The 24,028-nt window shown below is 38.8% G+C and overlaps 1 protein-coding gene and 1 long non-coding RNA gene across 4 annotated transcripts; both read right to left on the bottom strand.

The window, feature by feature from the left end:
- Positions 1-414: 414 nt before the first annotated feature.
- On the bottom strand, positions 415-15,607 carry LOC104232612 (uncharacterized). 3 transcript variants are annotated; one of them, XR_011403075.1, is made up of 7 exons: positions 15,437-15,607; positions 14,736-14,765; positions 13,237-13,309; positions 3,933-4,016; positions 1,383-2,367; positions 1,178-1,293; positions 415-1,074 (listed from the first exon to the last, which is right to left on the bottom strand). It is a non-coding gene; the product is annotated as an uncharacterized lncRNA (long non-coding RNA). The 3 variants fall into 3 exon arrangements; XR_011403076.1 differs by having other exon boundaries at positions 1,383-2,362; XR_011403077.1 differs by lacking the exons at positions 13,237-13,309; positions 14,736-14,765; positions 15,437-15,607 and adding an exon at positions 5,053-5,115.
- A 1,191-nt stretch (positions 15,608-16,798) lies between these two features.
- Positions 16,799-17,419, bottom strand: LOC104217611 (uncharacterized). Its single transcript, XM_009767905.1, has one exon. It carries the CDS (start codon positions 17,417-17,419, stop codon positions 16,799-16,801), a length of 621 nt encoding a protein of 206 aa, XP_009766207.1.
- Between the last annotated feature and the right edge of the window lie 6,609 nt (positions 17,420-24,028).

The following is a 24,028-nucleotide window of genomic DNA, read 5'->3' as shown; positions in this document are numbered from 1 at the left end:
CAACGACTATTTAGTATTTTTGTTAATAAAGCTACATAGGTACTTAAATCTATCATGGGCCATAGAAAAGAAACATGTTATGGAAAAGGTTTTTGTATACTTAAAGGTTTTGTAAGTAGTACAGGCTAAAGGGAGATTGTATTTAACTGTCATAACTACATACAAAAATGTGATTCTAACAGTATTTAGCAACATGCTCACTGTTTTCACCTATCCATCCAGCTTTTTCATTATGTTGGACCAATCATCAAGCATGTTGGTACTGTTGCAGGCACTAAAATGGCCTCTAGTAATTTGTCGGTCAGCTGAACGTCTTCTACTCTGCTATGAAGATGAATTAAGCGTGTTAATGATTCATATAAGAGTGTACAATCTGCTCAAATAAACTCAGTGATATCTAACACCCACAAAAACTATGTGCAATAATTATTAACAACTTAGAGAGCTGTGAATAAACTTGTGAGATGCATTCATCTGTAAGATTATCTTAGAAACACAAAAATCATATATTAATGCCCTTTTGAACTCACATCCTCATTTATATATACGACTACCATATGTTAGACTATGACTGCAATAATACCAGGAAATAGAAGTCATTTTTTGAGACCAATAAACCAAAAAAGGGAGTTAACCATATATAATATAGACCATCCATTTCTTGTCTTTGAACTTTGCGTTAGAGCTCCACTTGTAGGATTCCACCAATGCAAAGAACAGGTTTTGGCAGCCTAACAAGCTGTTCTCCTAGACATAAAGCTTCTACAAGTTATACCAATAATATATTCACCTCTTTCGATTACCAGAGTAGTTAGAAAAACACAATAAGAGAAAGATACATTTACTCCCTGTATCTATCTTAACCCCAGCCTTTATTCATCAAGAAAGATCATTGTGAAGAAGAGTGCACTATGATAAAATGTCAGCCTCTAACATTTTGCTGTTTCTAAAAATATCAAACGATATTTTTGTTTGAACTTCTTCCTCCATCCCTTCTCACGTACCACATCCATTTCTGACTTTTCAACCACTCCTCCATCATAAATATATACAACATGAAAAGGCTACCATGTCCTTCACATGTAAGTTGGAGTTTGCATCATTAGATTGTAGATCAACAGTGTCAATGGACTTCCAGAAAATCCTTTGCAAGCAGAAGTAAGAAGAGAGACTGTACCTCCTCAAAGCGAAGGTGGATAGAAATATACTTTCCAACAGAGTTAGAGCTCCTCTCAATCATGCGCTTGACTAACTTCTTTGCAAGTGTCCATATGGCCAAGGAGAACCTCAAAGCTTCATAATTGGAAAAGCATCTCAGGAACTGAAGATGAGATGGTTGATAATCTATTAGCAAATGGGGAAATATGAACAACCCTGCATACCTCTGGATTTGAAATCACTGCTTATATAGCCGGTATTGGGACCAACCCGATCACTTAGTTCTAATGTATTCAGAATGTTTTCTTCAGGATAGTTGTCAGAGGATAGTCGCCAGTGCCTGATGCAAGGGTTGCATCTGTTAAGCAATCTTTTCTCATACAGTTAGAAAGTCCTTTTGCCATAAATGTATAAATCTGTGATCTCAGCTGAGATACCACTTGTACAATTGTGTTTTTTACTTTAATCATATTTGCAACACTTGATATTCAGGGAATCTCCTTAAACATAGATGCTTACAAAATCCATTTTCAATCACTTTTGAACTCTGAAGTTAGACGGCATGGAAAAAAGATGAAAAAGTATGACAAAGACATAGAAACCCCTCTTCAATATTTCATGTGTGCAAAAGTTTGTCAAACAGTTCTGGGAAGATAAACTCGTGATAGACTTGAGCTGCTCGCAAAGGAAAAAGATATACTTATTAGGCCTATATAGTAATAACTCAAAACAAAATAGATCTCTGAGTAGTAAGATGGAATCACTTGGCCGGATTAAATATACAAATTTTGAATAATGACATTTCAAGTACCTTATCCTGCATGTATTTATGGCAGTTACTTGTATTCAATTGTGGACCTTATAATGAAACAACTATATTTTAGTGTTGGATTCTATCAGAGATGGAGGCATATCCTTTACACATCAGTAGAAGGAAAAGCTAGTGAAATAAAGTAAATAAAAAGTGTAAGCATATGTGCCAATTTTCAATGAGCATATCACATTGTAAATCTCTCTAGATAGCGAAAAAAACACTTATCTTGTCTTTGCTTTGATCGTTTCTTGTCAGGCTTTGTCTTCTTGAAGAGTTATTTGTTTTCTCTTGGTTTCTTCTCGAGCTATATCATTTCTTATTCTCCTTTCTCAGTTTGAGTTCTGTGTTCATGATCCCTTCGTACAGCTGTTATGTCATCACCAAGTGTTTCTACACTACAGCAATAATATTGGAGTCAGAAGTATATTTGTCAGCAGTATATTCTCAGTTAACAGTATATTCTCAGTTAAATTAAACTGTAAGAATATGTAGTGGTGATTAAACTTCGAAACCTGGGTACTCCAAACATGTATAGAGTGAACAAGAAACATTAAAAGAAATCTTTTGCAATATTTCATTATAAAAAAGCCATCAACTTACTTATTCCCCTAATGATCACATTAATAATACAACTTTATTTGCTCATCTACATAAAACTGATTAATTTAACAAAAAAAATATTATTTTTGGGGTTAATTTTTTTTTTTAGATGAATATACTACTTATTTTCCTTTGCAAAATAGTAAATGTAGTACTCTATAGGGAGAATAATATATATAAATCTATTTCTTACTACATCATTAATGTTACCTTGTTTGTTCAGGTGTTTTTGTTTTATCAAATACCTACCATATTCATGTCTGTATTCCCTCATCTAATATGCACATGCAAGTAGTCACAAACTTCTCGATGGGCAAAATTAATTGATGTAAAGTTCTTTCCTTTTTGGGTGGAATATAGGTTTACATTCTGCCCCAACAACTACAGCTGAAATCTTTCGACTTAACAGAATGTGGTATTTTTGAGTAGCCAACAACACATTATTCAGCTTTGGCCTTTTCTTTAACACAAATAAAATAAATGAAGTAAAAATACCAAAATTTTATGTAATTTCTGTCCAAAATCCTAAAAGCAGTGAGTTAGCAAACAATAGGAGAATAGAGCTTAATCATTATACCAGGCAAAATAAAAAACACAAAGTCCAACAAATTAAAGGAAGAAAATATGAATATCCATTCAATCATGTAAAATGAAAATTCTTTCAAAAGTTGCCTTATCAAATATCATATTCATTTCACATTCTAATAGTAACATATCATCTTCTTATTTTCTCACATTTGCAACAAAAAAAAAAAACTGATCGATAACTCAATATTGCTTGATGACTCATTCAAAGATAACACCAATAGCATTTATCAAACAATGTAATAGCTCATTTGCTAAAAAAGAATATAGGTTAATTTTATACTACCTGCAAATGCAATTTCATACCTTTTCCACGTGACAGAAGAGCTCCAAGGATTACACTTTAGGATAATAGGAAAGTGTGTCAAGTAAGTTATAATAAATCTTAAAATATTTTAATCAAAGAACGACAAAATTTGTTGAAATGTCGGTGTCACGACCCGAAATTCTCACCCTCGGGAGTTATGATGACGCCTACTAATGTGAGCTAGGCAAGCCAATCCTTAACAGCTTACTTCATTAACAAATTACTTCTTTTAATGATTATCAGTGATAGCATGAACACAACGGAATTTAATGAATATACGGAAGACTTAAATTAAAGAAATTGAACAATAATACGGAAATCAACATATGCCTCTACCCAAGAACGGGTGTCACATTACTCATGAACTTCTAAGAGTACTAAATACAACCATTTGAAAGAAAAATATAAACTGTTTATCTCGAATACATGAGATTACAGACTGAAATAAAGATAGAGGAGACGCCGGACCTGCGGACGCTTGCAAGGCTACCTCGGTGTCTCACTGGACTGAATGCTGGCTGCTGCGCTACTGCTGCTGTCCAAGACCTAGATCTATGCAAAAGAACACAGAGAGTGTAGTATCAGCACAACCGACCCCATGTGCTGGTAAATGTCTGGCCTAACCCCGGCGAGGTAGTGACGAGGCTAGGACCAGACTCCAGATAAACCTGTTCAGTTATATACTATATGGCGGAAAAGTAAACATGTAATAAGCATTCAAAGCTGGGAAAGGGGAAACATGCTCCGGGGGTAGCAGATAAAACAAAATATCAAAGAATAATAAGGAAACTACAATTTAACTTCTAACACGGATAATGAAAAATAAGGTAACTTTCACTTTCAATTTCATCATGTTGCAGGAGTGCAACCCGATCCCATTTCTCGTATCTTGTGGTAGGCATACCACCCGCTCCCATTTCAGTATATCTTGTGGTAGGCGTACCACCCGCTCCCATTTCAGTATATCTTGTGGTAGGCATACCACCCGCTCCTATTTCATCATATCTCGTGGTAGGCGTACCACCCGCTCCCATTTCATTATATCTCGTGGTAGGCATACCACCCGCTCCCATTTTATTATATATTGTGGTAGGCGTACCACCCGCTCCCATTTCATTATATCTCGTGGTAGGCGTACCACCCGCTCCCATTTCATTATATCTCGTGGTAGGCGTAGCACCTGCTCCCTTTTACATTTCATTATACAATTATAAGAAATCCCGACAAGGGAACATAAATAATATAATAACTTCCCGGCAAGGGAACACAACAATATTATAATTTTCCCGACAAGGGAACAACAATATTTAATTAGTCATCCCGGCAAGGGAGAATCAGCTATAACCAATCTCAACTCAACTTGTACTCAGTTCAATTATTGAAAATGCTCAGTCATCAAAGATCATTAAGTAAAGCACTCAAGTGTCATTTAAGAACACAACAACTTTCAATTTAAGACTCACAGTCATGCTTGACACCAACGTATAGATACTCATCACCATGCCTATATGTCGTACTAAACAAGAAACAAGTAGAAAGTATGACTCAACTCCTAATCCCTCAAGCTAGGGTTAGACCAAACACTTACCTCGATGCCCTGATCACCACTCAAGTCTCAACTATAGCTTTACTCCTTGATTCCACCACCAATCCGCTCGAATCTAGTCACAAGTTACTTAATTACATCAATAAGTGCTAAATGAATCAACCCCAATGCATGAAAATAAGTTTTCTAAAGTTTTACCCAAAAGTCAGAAATCACCCCCCGGGACCACGTGGTTGAAACCCGAGGTCCGGACCGAAACCTGATTAACCATTCCCCCACGAATCCAAATTTATAATTTGTTTTGAAATCGGACCTCAAATTGAGGTCCAAATCCCCAATTTTAGAAAACCTAGGTTCTACCCAAAACACTCAATTTCCCCCATGAAAATCTTTGATTTGAAGTTGAAATCATGTTAAAAGATGTTAAAGAGTGAAGAAAATGAGTTAGAAATCACTTACCAATGCTTTGGAGAAGAAAGGTTGTTTGAAAAATCGCCTCTTATGTTTTGGGATTTTGAAAAGTGAAAAATAACTGAAATTCCCGTTTATTTATACCCCTCTCAGACCCCTAGTGCGGACCGCGTCAAATGGACTGCGGCCACACAACCTCCACCACGGACCGCATAAAGGTGACCGCGGCCGCGCTGGTCCCTCCCTGAAGACCTACAGTTGAGCACCCTGTGCGGACTGCACAAAGGCGACTGTGGCCGCACAGCTCCCACCGCGGCCGCACTGGCCCCTCTACGGTCGCACGTGATTTCTCGCGGACCGCACTAGAGGGTTTAAAGAATGTGGCTTCCTGAACCTGCAACACCTGACTATCTAAGCCTAAGGCATTCCGGAACCTACTCGAAACTCACCCGAGCCCTCGAAACTCCAACTCAAGTATACGCACAACCTCAAAAACATCCTGCGGACATATTCATGTAATCAAATTACCAAAATAACATCACGAGCATCGAATTAAACCTCGAGATCACTGAAATTTCTCAAAACTCTTTTAAACATCAAATTTCTCAATTAAGGTCCGGATCGCGTCAAACGACGTCCGTTTTTAACCAAATTTCATAGGAATGACTCAAGTCATATATAAGACCTGTACCGAGCGCCGGAACCAAAATACGGGCCCGATACCATTGCTTTCTAATCGGTTTTCATTTCAAATTTCCTTAATCAATTTCTGAAAACAATTTCACTTAAAAATTCATTTCTCGGGCTTGGGACCTCGGAATTCGATTCCGGGCATATGCCCAAGTCCCATATTTTCCTACGGATCCTCCAAGACCGTTGAATCACGGATCCAGGTTCGTTTACCCAAAATGTTGACCGAAGCCAAGATTATTCATTTTAACATCAAAACTTAGCATTCTTTTCACAGAGTTTCATATTTAACTTTCTGGCTACGCGCCTGGACTGCGCACACAATTCGAGGTGACTCTAATGAGGTTTTCAAGGCCTCGGAGACACAGAAATCAACTGAAAGCATGTGATGACCCTTTGGATCGTCACATTCTCCACCTCTAAAACAACTGTTCGTCCTCGAACGGACAGAAGAAGGAAATACCTGAGTCGGGGAAAAGATGAGGATAACGGCTACGCATATCGGACTCGGACTCCCAGGTCGATGCCTTAGGAGGCTAACCTCTCCACTAAACACAAACTAAAGGAAAACTCTTCGACCTCAACTGTCGAACCTGCCGGTCTAGAATAGCCACCGGCTCCTCCTCATAAAACAAGTCCTTTTCCAATCGGACAGTGCTGAAATCTATCACGTGGGATGGATCGTCGTGATACTTCTGAAGCATGGACACATGAAATACTGGATGTACGGCTGATAATCTAGGCGGCAATGCAAGTTTATAAGCCACCTCTCCCACTCGATCAAGAATCTCAAATGGACCAATGAACCTAGGGCTAAGCTTGCCCTTCTTCCCGAATCTCATCACGCCCTTCATAGGCGACACTCGGAGCAATACCCGCTCACCAACCATAAAAGCCACATCTCGAACCTTGTGGTCTGCATAACTCTTCTGTCTAGATTGAGCTGTACGAAGCCTATCCTGAATGATCCTGACCTTGTCCAAGGCCTCCTGAACCAGATCCGTACCCAACAACCGAGCCTCTCCTGGCTCAAACCACCCAACCGGAGATCGACACCGCCTACCGTATAAAGCCTCATAAGGAGCCATCTAGATGCTCGACTGGTAGCTGTTGTTGTAGGCAAACTCTGCTAAAGGCAAAAACTGATCCCACGAACCTCCAAAATCGATAACACAAGCTCGGAGCATATCCTCCAAAATCTGAATAGTCTGCTCGGACTGCCCGTCCGTCTGAGGATGAAATGTTGTACTCAACTCAACCTGGGTGCCCAACTCTCGTTGAACTGCTCTCCAAAAACGCGAGGTAAACTGCGTACTCGGTCCGAAATGATAGATACAGGCACACCATGAAGACTAACAATCTCCCGGATATAAATCTTAGCAAACCTCTCAGATGAATATGAGACTGCCACAGGAATGAAATGCGCTGACTTGGTCAACCTATCAACAATGACCCAAACTGCATCAAACTTCTTCCGAGTCAGCGGAAGTCCAGTAATGAAGTCCATAGTAATCCGCTCCCACTTCCACTCGGGAAGCTTAATCCTCTGAAACAGTCCACCAGGCCTCTGATGCTCGTACTTAACCTGCTGACAATTCAAACATCGAGCCACATATGTAACAATATCCTTCTTTATTCTATTCCACCAATAATGTTGCCACGAATCCTGATACATCTTCGCGGCGCCTAGATGAATAGAGTACCGGGAACTATGGGCCTCCTCTAAAATCAACTCTCGAAGCCCATCCACATTAGGCACACAAACTCGCCCCTCCAATCTCAAAACTCCATCATCACCTAAGGTAACCTGCTTGGCACCTCCACGCTGCACCGTGTCTCTAAGGACACACAAATGGGGATCATCAAACTGTTGATCATAGATACGCTCCAATAATGAAGATCGAGTAACCGTGCAGCTAATACTCGACTAGGTTCAGAGATATCCAATCTCACAAATCGATTGGACAAAGCCTGAACATCCAACGCAAGCGGCCTCTCACCGACCGGAATATAAGCAAGACTGCCCATGCTGGCTGACTTTCTAGTCAGAGCATCGGCCACCATGTTGGCCTTTCCCGAGTGATATAAGATGGTGATATCATAATCCTTCAACAACTCCAACCATATCCTCTACCTCAAATTCAACTCCTTTTGCTTGAACAAATACTGAAGACTCTTGTGATCAGTGAACACCTCACATGCCACGCCATACAGATAATGCCTCCAAATCTTCAATGCGTGAACAATGGCTGGCAACTCTAAATCATGGACCGGATAGTTCTTCTCATGAATCTTCAACTGCCTCGAAGCATAGGCAATGATCTTGCCATCTTGCATCAACACTGCACCAAGTCCAATACGGGAAGCATCGCAATAAATTGTGTAAGGCCCTGAACCTGTGGGCAAAACCAACACCGGTGAGGTAGTCAGAGTTGTCTTGAGCTTCTGAAAGCTCGCCTCACACTCATCCTACCATATGAACTGGGCACCCTTCTAGGTCAACCTGGTAATCGGGGCTGCAATAGATGAGAACCCCTCCACAAACCGACGATAGTAGCCTGCCAATCCTAAGAAACTCCGAATCTCTGTAGCTGATGTTGGTCTAGGCCAGTTCTTGATTGCCTCAATCTTCTTCGGATCAACCTGAATACCCTCTGCTGATACAACATGACCTAGAAATGCAACTGAACTCAGACAGAACTCACACTTCGAGAACTTAGCATATAACTGACTATTCTTCAGAGTTTGAAGAACCACTCTGAGATGCTGCTCGTGCTTCTCCTGGCTGCGGGAATATATCAAAATATCATCAATGAAGACTATCACGAATGAGTCCAAATAAGGCCTGAACACTCGGTTCATCAAATCCATAAAAGCCGCTGGGGCATTTGTCAACCCAAATGACATGACCAAGAACTCATAATGCCCGTACCGAGTGCGGAAAGCTGTCTTAGGGACATCGGATGCCCTAATCCTCAACTAATGGTAGCTAGATCTCAAGTCGATCTTTGAAAATACCTTAGCACCCTAAAGCTAATCGAAAAAATCATCGATCCTCGACAATGGATACTTATTCTTGATGGTGACCTTGTTCAACTGTCGGTAATCAATGCACATTCTCATCGAACCATCCTTTTTATCAACAAACAACACTGGCGCACCCCAAGGCAAAACACTGGGTTTAATGAAACCCTTCTCAAGCAAGTCCTGTAACTGCTCCTTTAACTCTTTCAACTCAGGCGGGGCCATGCGATACGACGAAATAGAAATGGGATGAGTGCCCAAAGCCAAATCAATGCAAAAGTCAATATCCCTATCGAGCAGCATGCTCGTCAGGTCTGAAGGGAATACCTCAGGAAACTCACGAACCACAGGCACAGAATCAACAGAGGAAACTTCCGCATTAGAATCATGAACATAAGCTAAATAGGACAAGCACCCCTTCTCGACCATATGCCGAGCCTTCAAATAAGAAATGACGCTACGGGTAGAATGACCAAGAGTCCCTCTCCACTCTAAACGAGGCATACCCGGTAAAGCTAAGGTCACAGTCTTGGCGTGACAGTCCAAGATAGCGTGGTAAGGTGATAGCCAGTCCATCCCCAATATGACATCGAAATCGACCATATCTAGAAGCAACAAATCCACACGAGTCTCAAGACCCCCAATAACAACTACACAAGAGCGATGGACTCGATCTACCACAATAGAATCACCCACCGGTGTAGACACATAAACAGGAATACTCAACGAATCACTAGGCATGACCAGATACAGTGCAAAATAAGATGACACATACGAGTATGTAGATCCCGGATCAAATAACACCGAAGCATCTCTATCACAAACCAGAACTGTACATGTAATAACTGCATCTGAAGCCTCAGCCTCGGGCCTAGCTGGGAGGGCATAACATCGGAACTGGGCCCTACCACCCTGAACTACCTCTCTGGGACGGCCTGCAGCTGGCTTGCCTCCACCTCTGGAGGCCAGAGCTCCACTTCTAGGACTTCTACCTCCACCTCTAGCACCTCTACCCCTACCTATAGCTGGCTGGGCGAGCTGTGGAACATCTGGTGCCTGAACCATAGCATGGGAACCCTGATACGGAGAACTGCTCGAAGCCCGAGGGCAATACCTAGCAATGTGCCTTGTGTAGCCACAAGTAAAACAAGCCCTCAGCTGCTGGGGCTGACGACCCTGAAAACTTTGAAGCGGCGGTGCACTGATAGGTGCTGGTGGTGCACTAAAGGACTGCTAATCAGAATACTGAATCGGAGGACCACGGCCACCTGAAGCACCATGAAAATCTTGAAGAGCTGACTGAAAGGGCCTAGGAGGATGGCCTCTACCATATGAATCTCTACCTTCAGATGAGGTACCACTGAATCTGCCTGAATGACGGGGCCTCTTATCCGACCCCTGACCACCTCCCTACGACAGAACCATCTCAACTCTGCGGGCCACATTGGACGCCTCTTGAAAAGTGATCTTACTCCCGGCCTCCTTGGCCATCTGAAGACGAATCGGCTAAATAAGACCGTCGATAAACCTCCTCACCCTCTCTCTCTCTCGGTAGGAATTATAACAGGAGCATGGCGAGCTAAGTCGATGAACCTGGTCTCATACTGGGTGACCATCATAGAACCACGCTGGAGGCGCTCGAACTGCCTCCGATAGGCCTCTCTCTGAGTAACGGGGAGAAACTTCTCCAAAAATAATACTGTAAACTGCTCCCAAGTCAAAGATGGCGACCCGGCTGGCCTAGCTAAGCAATAATCACTCCACTAAGTCTTGGCAGATCCATACAAGCGGAATGTAGCAAAATCGACCCCATTGGTCTCAACAATATCTATGTTCCTGAGAACCTCGTGACAGCTATATAGAAAATTCTGGGGATCCTTAGAAGAAGCGCCGCTGAAAGTAGAAGTGAAGAGTTTGGTGAACCTATCCAGTCTCCACAAAGCATCGACGGACAGCCGCTCCATCACCGGCCTGAGCTACCACACCCGACTGTACTGCTCCAACTGGCTGAACCGCTAGAGTCTGAATCTGAGGAGCTACCTGCTCCGGAGTGCGAGTAGCAGGAGTTTGGGCCCCTCCTCCAGCCTGAGAGACGGCTGGCACTACAGGAAGCAAGCCCGCTCGGGTGACACTTTCCATGAGTCCCACTAATCGAACCAGAGCATCCTGAAGAACTGGGGTAGCAATAAACCCCTCTGGGACCTAAGTTGGGCCCACCGGAACTGCTGGAGCTGGAACCTCCTCATCAAAATCAACCTAAGGCTCCATCACTGAGGCTGCTACTTGGGGCTGAAATCTACCCCTACCTCGGCCTCTAGCACGGCCTCGGCCTCTGCCCCTCGTGGGAGCAGCTACTGGGGTCTCGGGCTGCTGAGCGGAGGATGAGGAAGTGCGTGTTCTTGCCATCTACGAAAGAACAGTGTAGAAATCCAATTAGCATTTGAGGAACAAATCCGCACGACAAGAAAGAATAAATGTGAGATTTTCATAACTCTGTAGCCTCTAGGGGATAAATACAGACGTCTCCGACTGATCCCTCAGACTCTACTGAGCTTGTCCGTGAGTTGTGAGACCTATGTAACCTAGAGCTCTGATACCAACTTGTCACAACCCGGAATTCCCACCCTCGGTAGTCGTGATGGCGCCTACTAATGTAAGTTAGGCAAGCCAATCCTTAACAGCTTATTTCATTAACAAATCACTTCTTTTAACGATTATAAGTGATAGCATGAACACAGCGGAATTTAATGAATATACGGAAGACTTAAATTAAAGAAACCAAACAATAATACGAAAATCAACATATGCCTCTACCCAAGAATCGGTGTCACATTACTCACGAACTTCTAAGAGTACTAAATACAACCGTTTGAAAGAAAAATATAAACTGTTATCTCGAATACATAAGATAACAGACTGAAATAAAGATAGAGGAGACGCCGGGCATGCAGACGCTTGCAAGGCTACCTCGGTGTCTCACTGGACTGAAAGCTGACTCCCGCGCTACTGTTGCTGTCCAAGACCTGGATCTGTGCAAAAGAGCAGAGAGTGTAATATCAGCACAACCGACCCCATGTGCTGGTAAATGTCTGGCCTAACCCCATTGAGGTAGTGACGAGGCTAGGACCAGAGTCCAGATAAACTTGTGCAGTTATATACTATATGGCGGAAAAGTAAACAGGTAATAAGCAATCAAAGCTGGGAAAGGGGAAACATGCTCCGAGGGTAGCAGATAAAACAGAATATCAAAGAATAGTAAGGAAACTACAATTTAACTTCTAACACGGATAAAGAGAAATAAAGAAACTTTCACTTTCAGTTTCATCTTGTTGCAGGCGTGCAATTGATCCTATTTCTCGTATCTTGTAGTAGGTGTACCACCCGCTCCCATTTCAGTATATCTTGTGGTAGGCGTACTACCCACTCCTATTTCAGTATATCTCGTGGTAGGCATACAACCCGCTCCCATTTCATTATATCTCGTGGTAGGCATACCACCCGCTCCCATTTCATTATATCTCATGATAGGCGTACCACCCGCTCCCATTTCATTATATCTCATGGTAGGCGTACCACCCACTCCCATTTCATTATATCTAGTGGTAGGCGTACCACCCGCTCCCATTTCATTATATCTTGTGGTAGGCGTACCACCCGCTCCCATTTCATTATTTCTCGTGGTAGGCGTAGCACCCGCTCCCTTTTACATTTCATTATACAATCACAAGAAATCCTGGCAATGGAACATAAATAATATAATAACTTCCTGGCAAGGGAATACAACAATATTATAATTTTCCCGGCAAGGCAACAACAATATTGAATTAGTCATCCCGACAAGGGAGAATCAGCTATAACCAATCTTAACTCAACTTGTACTCAGTTCAATTATTGAAAATGCTCAGTCATCGAAGATCATTAAGTAAAGAAACCAAGTGTCATTTAAGAACACAACAACTTTCAATTTAAGACTCACAGTCATGCTTGACACCAACGTATAGATACTCGTCACCATGCCTATACGTCATACTCAACAAGAAGCAAGTAGCAAGTATGACTCAACTCCTAATTCCTCAAGTTAGGGTTAGACCAAACACTTACCTCGATGTCTTGATCACCACTCAAGTCTCAACTATAGCTTTACCCCTTGATTTCACCACCAATCCGCTCGAATCTAGTAACAAGTTACTTAATTACATCAATAATTGCTAAATGAATCAACCCCAATGCATGAAAATGAGTTTTCTAAAGTTTTACCCAAAAGTCAGAAATCACCCCCGGGACCACGTGGTTGAAACCCGAGGTCCGGACTGAAACCTGATTAACCATTCCCCCACGAATCCAAATTTATAATTTGTTTTGAAATCGGACCTCAAATTGAGGTCCAAATCCCCAATTTTAGAAAACCTAGGTTCTACCCAAAACACCCAATTTCCCCCATGAAAATCTTTGATTTGAAGTTGAAATCATGTTAAAAGATGTTAAAGAGTGAAGAAAATGAGTTAGAAATCACTTACCAATGCTTTGGAGAAGAAAGGTTGTTTGAAAAATCGCCTCTTATGTTTTGGGATTTTGAAAAGTGAAAAATAACTGAAATTCCCGTTTATTTATACCCCCTCTCAGACACCCAGTGCGGACCGCATCAAATGGACTGCAGCCGCACAGCCTCCACCGCGGACCGCATAAAGACGACCGCGGCTGCGCTAGTCCCTCCCTGAAGACCTGCAGTTGAGCACCCTGTGGGGACCGCACAAAGGCGACTGCGGCCGCAAAGCTCCCACCGCGGGCCGCACAAAGGCGATTGCGGCCGCGCTGGCCCCTCTGCGGTTGCACGCGATTTCTTGCGGACCGCACTAGAGGGTTCAGATATTGTGACTTCCGGAACCTGCAACACCTGACTTTCTAAGCCTAAGGCATCCCGGAACCTACTCGAAACTCACCCGAGCCCTCGAAACTCCAACCCAAGTATACACACAACCTCAAAAAGATCCTAAGGACATATTCGTGTAATCAAATTACCAAAATAACATCACGAGCATTGAATTAAACCTCGAGATCACTAAAATTTCTCAAAACTCTTTTAAACATCAAATTTCTCAATTAAGGTCCGGATCGCGTCAAACGACGTCCGTTTTAACCAAATTTCACAGGAATGACTCAAGTCATATATAAGACCTGTACTGGGTGCCGAAACCAAAATACGGGCCCGATACCATTGCTTTCTAATTAGTTTTCATTTCAAATTTCCTTAATCAGTTTATGAAAACAATTTCACTTAAAAATTTATTTCTTGGGCTTGGGACCTCGGAATTCGATTTTGGGCATACACCCAAGTCCTATAGTTTCCTACGGACCCTCCGGGACCGTTTAATCACGAACCCGTTTATCCAAAATGTTGACCAAAGTCAAGATTATTCCTTTTAACATCAAAACTTAGAATTCTTTTTCACAGAGTTTCATATTTAAGCTTTCCGGCTACGTGCCCGAACTGCGCACGCAATTTGAGGCAACTCTAATAAGGCTTTTAAGGCCTCAAAGACACAGAAATCAACTGAAAGCAAGTGATAACCCTTTGGGTCGTCACAGTCAGAGAAGCAAACCTGGAAAGTTTTTCTTGATTGGCTCACCAACTGCAAGGAAAAATCATGGAGAAGTTTAGCGCTAATTTTTCATAGATCCACCGGAGAGGAGACAAAGAGTCAAAATAGATGTTGGCGAAATTGAGAAGTAGCAAGTAGCGAAAGAAATGAAACATGCAGATTTGTAGACATATCAGGCTTGTGTTTGCTTTCGGAATGCATTTGTTTTGCTCTCGTTTTCTTTTTGGCTTTTTCCAAACATTAGATTTATCATCACATACATATTATATTTCTCTAAAGAGAAAGCAAAAATTTTTAGAACACCACCTACAAACATCATGCTACAGTAATGTAATATCCTTTACCTATATGTAATATTCTAGTAAAAATATATTAGCCCTCCATCTTGCACCGAGAACAATCGTAGAATGATTAATCAATTGTCACCAGTTATAATTTTCAATGACCGCAGAATGTCCTAGAAAGATTAGTAATTCATCGTACAACCATTCATCAATCTTGTTTAACACTTCTTTATTTTAGGTAAACACTAAAGAATGAATAAAGTTATATAACTGGAAGAACAAAGTAAAAGAAAAACAGAAGCTGGTATTTCCATTAAAATCTTCTATAGATACATGATGCAATTTTGTAATTGCAACTTTGAAACTTCAAAGTTTTTATAAATAATTTAATTTGTAGTAATTAACCGCAAAGCTTACTTAGAAAAGGTACCAATGGAGAGCGTAGAAGTCAAAAAAGCCAGGAAGCATGGAAAACAAACCTAAATGGGGATCTCAGGAAACAACAATCCCAAAAGAAAAGCAGAGAATTAGCAAAGCAGATAGAGAAATAAGAAATTACATAAATGAATAATTCAATCACTCTTTACAAAAAAAAAAAAGCAATCATATTATATTAGATAGAGATCAAGATGAACAGATGGAAGATGAAAATACCTGTTGGTTAATATTTAGAGATACAAACGAAGTATAATCCACTGAGGAATCATCCACTCTAGAACAAAAGACTTAGAGAATCATCTTGTAGTAAGAAACATCACATGATTGCCTTTTGAATGATTTCATCATAAACTATATTACAAGTAGAATGATCATCATCGCTAGTCGGGGTGGGAGGTTGAATCAACAATTTCACACAGTTTGAACTCTTTGCTCTAGATAAGGCAACATAAAGTTGGCCGTGGGAAAATACAGGTTCATGCAAATAAATTCCCACAAAATTTAATGTTTGACCCTGTGCTTTATTTATAGTCATAGCAAAGCACAATCTTACTGGAAATTATGTTCTCTTGAATTGAACAGGCAATTTTTCATCATTTGATGATAATAATGGTATTCTTGGAATAAATACATGCGTATTCTTGAAATCACCTGCTACAATCTTAGCACCTAGAACATGCGTTTTAAATTCACAACAGTTTAATCGCGTGCCATTACATAAACCTTCATATGGATTTAAGTTTCGTAATAACATAATTGGACAATTCTTTTTCAAAGATAATATATACGGAGGCAAACCTGCAGGGTTTAAAGTATGCAATAGATCTTCAAATTGTTATTGATTGACAGATTCAATGGTCTCATCAATACCAACAAATGTTCTTGCCTTTCCTGGAAATTGAGCAATAAGCATATCATTGATTTCATCGCCAAAATTATTTTTTGTTGTCAAAATTACACGGGAGTATGTACAAGAAGCATCATAACCAGATGAATTCAAATATGGATATGTCATGGTGAATAGTTTATCTAAAGATTCTCTTTCAGTTGTGAAAGGCACAATTAAAGAATTTGGTACTTCAATGTTGTTTGTTGCGTTAAGACGTTCTTGTCCATTCCCAATTATTAGCAAATAATCACAGAACGCCGGATTTATTTTTTCCCTCATATTCTCAGATAATTGTATTTTTTTTAGCTTGGCCCAAATGCTGGAATATAACAAACTTTGATTAATAAAATCTTCCTTTTTTTATTTCTCACAACGGGAAGAGTTTGTCTAAAATCACCTCCAAAAAAAAACTACTTTTCCACCGAATAAAATATTTGTATCCATGAGATCTTTTAGTGGCAAATCAAAACTTCTAGCATTCTTTTATTTGCCATAGATGCCTCATCCCATACAATCAATTTTGCATCACGAATTAAACTTGCAAGTGCGCTTTGTTTACTAATATTGCAGCTGACATTCTCGTTAACATCAATAGGAATTTTAAAGCGTGAATGTGCAGTACGCCCACCAGGGAGAATAGAAGCAGCGACACCAGAAGTCGCAGTTGCCAAATTGATATATCCCATAGACCATACAGTTGCTAGTAAAGCACGGTATAAGAAAGTTTTTCCAGTTCCTCCTGGTCCGTCAATGAAAAATGCGCCTGCTTTGTTGGAAAATACTCTATTAATAATTACATCATATGCTGTCAGTTGATTTTTATTTAGTCTCTTATGCAATTGTACTTCATCTTCACTTACAGTAATAATTCTTTCAAAGTGAATCTCTTTTGCTTCTTTCGCTGCTGCGGAAAGCCTAATAGTTTGTGGGATGAGTTGATATTCATTTACATTGTGACCCATAGAATGCAAAATATCATTGATATGGTTCAGAACTTGATATCGGATTTCTTTTGTTTCAATAGTCCGTAACACTTTATAATCTTCAGACATAGACTTTTCAACTGCTCCCATAGTTCTCTTGGATTGGTAGGGTTGCAGTGTACCAATAATGTAGCAAACAAGCGCCTTAAACTATATGGCATCTGATAACTTGCTACTTCAGACATGCATTCCGTTAAACTGTTATCACACTGTAATAATCCTCTTTTTTTCCACAGATTCTTTAAATGAACTACAAGGTTCTCCATTTACCATAAGAAGATCCTCGTACGATGTCGGCCCATGCACATGCATCAATAATAATCTAAGATAATATCATTCTCCTTCTGTTGGATGACAAGTTACAACGCGACCAACAGTACAACGACGCTGTTGAAGTGCCCAAAATTTATCGCTGGAGGACCACACAAAGTATTCAGGAAATTCTTTGTACAATAAGTTCAGCTTCATGGCATTCTCATTTGTTTTGTTCATATAGAAGAACTCGGTCAACATAGTTTTTTTAATCATGGGAATGTTTACAATCGTATTTATATCCATATTTTTCTTGAAAGAAACAAGTTGTTGTCCATCAAGATGCAGTTGAAGACGATAAACATTCGGAGACATTTTGCTAATAGGAAAATGAAAGAGACGCCATACAGCTTCCGGAGGTGATACCCATCTAGCAGACCAATATTCATTTACCTCATCTATTTATATATTCGCATCATTATTCTGTACAGAAAATGCAATTTTGTCATGTCCTTTACAAATGTACTTATAAAGGTACTTCACAACTTTGATATCAGAGCAAACTTCAACATTTATATGACAATTGAATTTACCGAGTAAATATGGGTTGTATGGGATGACCCACGAGTTATCTAAGTCATGACCTCTTACTTTCACAACTTCACCTGTATTTCGTCTTCTATAAATTGGATAAGAATTATTTCCTTTTGATGTTTGATCAACAAACATTTTTGGATATTTGAACTTGCAAGAACCCGTTTGTTTTCCTCATACATGAATTTGTTGGGTATAAACTACCACAGGGACTGTGCACCATATGCTTAAGAACAAGCTTACGCAAATCTGAGTCTGCATTAGCGTCTGGTAATTCTGCTCTAATTATTTCATCGTATGCTTAAGTTATCAACAATTTATAGTCATTCTGTAATATAATAAGAAAATGAGCATGAGGTAAACCTCGTTTTTGAAACTCAACAGTGTACATAAAAGCAACAACTTTTCCAAAGATATTTCGTTTTAGAATATCCGTCTTCAACTCTTCTATTTTGGCCCTAAATATGCGACTAATCAAATCTGGTCTATTTTGTGCATCATCGCTAAGTGCTAAATGTTCCTCAATTTCTGGCCAAGCTGGGTTACATGTCATCGTTATAAATAAGAAATTTTTACCTCCTATAGCAAAGGTTGATACCTTATTTATTTTAAATAAATACCCTTTTAAAAAATTATATTCTATAGATACCTTTTGATTTTTATAGCCAAATATCTATTTATGGTTACCTCCTACTCTTAAGCTATAAAATACTCTTTGTATTATTTTTCTCTCTCATTCTTTCAAATTTTTCTCCACCCTCTCTCTCTCTCTCTCAACGCCAGTATTTCTCTATGGTTATCTCCTCTCTCTCAACAAATGTGTATGCATTAAAGGGAAAAATAGATACTGATTCTGATTGGAAAACGAAGTTGGATTTGGTTCCAAATCAAGAAACAGAAAAAAAGTTGGAAATTTAGAAGAGACCTGCAAATAGAACTCGTACGGACATCCATCCAAACAATGGCATTGTAAAGAGGTAGCCCTGTGGATTTGCTCCACACAACAGTGATCTCTCGCTGATTTGTAAGCCCAATAGCTTTGAGTCCACTATCCATGTTATGTCCATCAACAGTAGCCTTATCAAGAGCCTTTGCCATACCTCACACTCTCCACAATCTCCATTGGGTCGTGTTTTCACTACCGGCTTTCGGTGAATGGCGGATTCGCCAGAAATTAGGGTTTATTCTTGAACAAAGACGACGAAGTTTGGGGCTGAGCAACTTAATTTTCTGTTAATATATTTCAATGTATTTTCATGTATTTCATTGTATTCATTGTCTTTTTTTTATTGTAATTCAATGTATCTCGTTGTATTCTATGTATTTCATTGTATTCACTGTCTTTTTTTTTCATTGTATTTCAATGTATCCCGCTGTGTTATATGTATTTCATTTTATTCACTGTCTCGCTATATGCCATGAATGTATTCATATATTTTTTTTAATTAATACTCCCTTCGTTTCAATTTATGTGAACCTATTTTTTTTTTGGTCCATGCCAAAAAGAATGACCCCTTTCCTTATTTGGAAATAATTTACCTTTATGCAATGATTTATAGCCACACAAAATATATGTGCCTTATTTTACACCACAAGTTCAAAAGTCTTCTCTCTTTTCTTAAACTTCGTGCCCGTCAAATGAGTTCACATAAATTGAAAGGGAGGGAGTATAATTTATGTATTCAGTTGTATTATATAATTTCTCTGAAGATTGCTATATTTTTGGGGTATTTTTCGGTTGAGAATCCTTTTTATAACAAATACAAATTTTGTGTGTTATAATTGAGTTTGTTGAGCTATATTTGGAGTTTATTATGTTAATTGATTCACTTTTCGCTTTAAAAATAGTGTAATCCCCTATTTCACGCCGTGAATACAGTCGAATATAGTTGAATACAATAATCTGTCCAGCTGTAATCCCATGTTTCGCTCCATGAATACAGTCGAATATACTCGAATACAACAACCGATTAGTTGGACTTCCCTGATTCACGCATATTTTTGCTACTGTATTCATGAATACAATAGCTTAAATACATCAAATACATCTTATAACCACACAAAAGGTATCTATAATCCGTAATATAGCAAATGATATCTATAGATGGCTAATTACTACTAAAAGATAGTGCTTTATGAAAATTTCTCTATAAATAAAAGGCTTTCCAAAATACTGCACTAATGCAATAGCGTCCATATAACGTTGACGCATATCTCTAGACCCTCCTATAAATGAATTTGGCAGAAATGTTTGTTTTCCAACATTAGAAGCATCTCGTTCACCAAGTCTTAAAATGTCAAGAAGTCCATTTAACATATCCATTCTGAACAAATCTTGATTGAAGAAAACAAAATCCAATCTTTGAGTCTCCAATTTTATATATTCATCAACCGAATACTGTTGAAGTAATCTACTTGTATGTAGAAGTTCATCTTCATCATCGTTTCTCATCTGGAGCTTGTAATTGTAGTATTCACGAACTGAAACTGTATCTCTCTTTCGTTTCCCTTTTTGCATAACTTGATCTTCCATATTAAGATATCCGTCAACAGAGGTGAAATTTTTTATATTTGGTAGTTGTTCCAAATCAGACAAAGCATAATTTTTAGGCATATTTTCTTCCCCATGAAACTTTCTAATACCACAATGCCACCCACTTTGGCCATATGAAAATAATAAATGTTACTGTAAAGGATCATAACACCCAAAATAGTAGTTCACTCTTTGCATTCTATTGCTATGAGTATAAATTTGAATGTGCGGTACATGAATAGCACCAACATCATTCTCATTGTTGTTATCATAAAAGTACAACTACAAATTTTTAGGCCTTCTCTCTGCAGGATATAAATCATCTATAAAGTGATACATTTGATCTTGAACTCTGAATGTATATATACCACGATTTCTTTTGGCTAGATCTTTATCGTAACTGACACCAGGCGCGCTAAAAGCAAACATATTATTATACGTTCTAATATACGTCTGGAAGTGCTTGAATTTTGCGGAAGATCCTAGATATAAATTTCTCAGTGTAGCTGGCATTTTATGATAAGTCAACTTAACTATACCGTTAGCACAACAAAATGAAGGTGATCCATACTGAAATTTTTTGGCCGAGCAGAATTCACAATTTGACACTTTTTAAGTGGAACATAGTCAGAGCATAATCGGATATTATTAGGCATATTTCTCTTTTTTCCATAACCAACATTAGTCAATTTTTTCTTATTCTTTACATGACCTGCATACGCCAAACAGACTTAAGGAGTGGAAAAAATTATGAAACAACAAAAAATTAGAAACGATATGTTATGTTCATACTAACCGTCAACAAAAATCGGCTCAAAGGATGTAGCACTTGGCTGATTTGAAGTGCCTGATGTAGAACCTGGTGCAACACGATTATGGATTAAACATTTGAGCATCGTAGATGTAGAATTGTCAGTGATCAAGGTTACATGATTACCTTTTTCAAAAACATGAAAAGGGTACAACACATTTTTCTCCTTGTGAAGTACAACGGTTGGCGTACAAACTTCACATTCATTGGTTGCTGCAAGAATTTTTTTTAACAAACATGAGAACCAGATGGGCATAACTGTTTCACATGCGCACTCATATGTGTGTGTGTGTGTATATATATATATATATATATATATATATATATATATATATATATATATATATGTGTGTGTGTGTGTGTGTGTGGGGGGAAGACATATAGTGAATTTAATGTTCTAACATGTTTTTGGTAGAGAACAAGAGGCTCCAGCAGCAAAATTACCTGGCATTACAGATGTTGGTTCAACAGGATTGACATAAGTTTTACTTGCAAGAAGACGATTAGTTGTTGTCTTTTTTTTTAGACGTCGTTGCAGCAGAAGCGCATTCTTTTCAGCCATGGTCATATTGCTGTACACTTCACGTCGTTTGGCATTCTTGTCATAAGCTTCTGTCGTTATGAAAGGATATTTTTTTGTTTGATGAGGATCCATTATTAAGAGAACTTGAGTTTTGCAAATGTCACTATTCTAATCACAATACAAACATACATCAGAAAAATAAAGATTAAAAGGCGTAGTAACTTGCCATATATCAATTTTAAGTCTTAGGCTTTCTCATCAGGAAAATCGATTATTTTATTGATAAGACGGACAAACATAAAGATTAAATTGAACCATGTTAATATGAAGCACAAATATTTATAACCTATCACCATACATTGAATTTTCGCTCACTGTATACGTTGCCTATGTTATTCCATTCAACAACGTTTATCAACTTATCAGATTGCACACTAAATATAACTGATTGTACAATATGATGTCAATCTGTAGGCATCTCGCTCACCGTGACATCTAATTAATTAACTCTGGAGCTTCATGAGGCACTGTGACTGGATTAGACAATTAATGAGATATAAGAAAATAAATGAAGGAGCTAGCTAAATATCCAGTAAACAGACTACGGATCCAATGTTACTCGAGGTTATAGAGGTCATACTTTGTTCCCTTCAAATAGATGAAGAATAACTACAGATAAATTAGAAAGTCATTCTTAAAGAAAAAAATAAACCACTACAAACTTGGTTATGTTATATTTCTACATTTCAACGCATTACGTATTTCTCTAAATAATTCTTAACAAAAATCTAATTCTTTGGCGCATATAACAGTAAATAATGAAACATATTTTTAAGTTACCTTTTAATAGCTTCTCCCTAATTTGTTGTCTTGCCATAACTAAACTTTTCTTGTAGGGCCCTAATATTTTAAATAAGGACATATTGGATATTTAGCAAATAAAATAAAAAATAAACAAATAAAAAAAGGATGGAAAACAAAAAGGGCCGAAGCCCATTAGAATTTTTAACCTGCCAAGGTTAAGGGTTTAAAAAGCAAAGATGCTTTGTCTTCTGAAGGAAACGAGAAACAGGAAAAGAAAGAAAACAAAAGCAGAGAAAGAAAGAAGGAAAAGAGAAAAGAAGGAGGAAGAAGTGGGTGCACTGCGTTGGAGCCATAGCTATAACTGTTGAGGAATCTTAAGCACTAATTGTCTTTTACGGGTATTATTGAACTTCTTCTGGTAGATTTTAATTTCGATTCTCTTGATTGGAAGATTCTACAGAGTAATAGAAATTACATTAGTTCATTCACACAATTGAGAATTTTCTTCCTAAAGAATCAATAGAACTTTATGAAATTTGGAATAATAAATTTTATGAATAGGTTGGAGTTGATAAATTAGTAATTACTCATATGTGAGTAAATATAAATCCACAAATTAAGACTCAAACATGAACCCCGATGATTGGGTATTCTAAAATAGGTATGAATTAGCCTAAATAAGAAAATTAACATGGGATCGATATTATGTAATTATAGATTGATTGGAGGAATTTGTACGAGTTGCTTGAGGTGAAGCAGTTGGTATTTTGGCACGAGTACTGTGAGTAGTAATCTTACCGCAATTTGTGTTTTCATAACTTGAATGATTTATACATGATTTTTTAAGATGAATATGTTACCAATTATTTTGAGTTGCATGTGGGACAAGTCTTTTACTCGATGTGATACCGAAATAGTTTTTTTTTTGGCAATCTGCTAGGTAAACGCCTAGGGCTAGTTTTTATTAATAAAATAAAAGAAAAATACAACAATTAGAAAATGTACAAATAAGGGGGACAATAGCATCAGTTTTGTTACCCATATGCCTTGGCTATATAATCACTCCTCTGCACCTCACATTGCCTTATGATGACAGCCTCATGTAGAGGATTCATGGGGTAGCTACCGGCTTTGTCTCACGGGGGCATATAAGCTCATAGCCGTGTGGATAATTTCCAAAGG

The sequence above is a fragment of the Nicotiana sylvestris genome, chromosome 10 (assembly GCF_000393655.2).
Source record: "Nicotiana sylvestris chromosome 10, ASM39365v2, whole genome shotgun sequence".
Classification (NCBI taxonomy): Eukaryota; Viridiplantae; Streptophyta; class Magnoliopsida; order Solanales; family Solanaceae; genus Nicotiana; species Nicotiana sylvestris.
The sequence above is the reverse complement of the archived record's forward strand: the minus strand, read 5'-3'. Positions and strand labels throughout refer to the sequence as shown.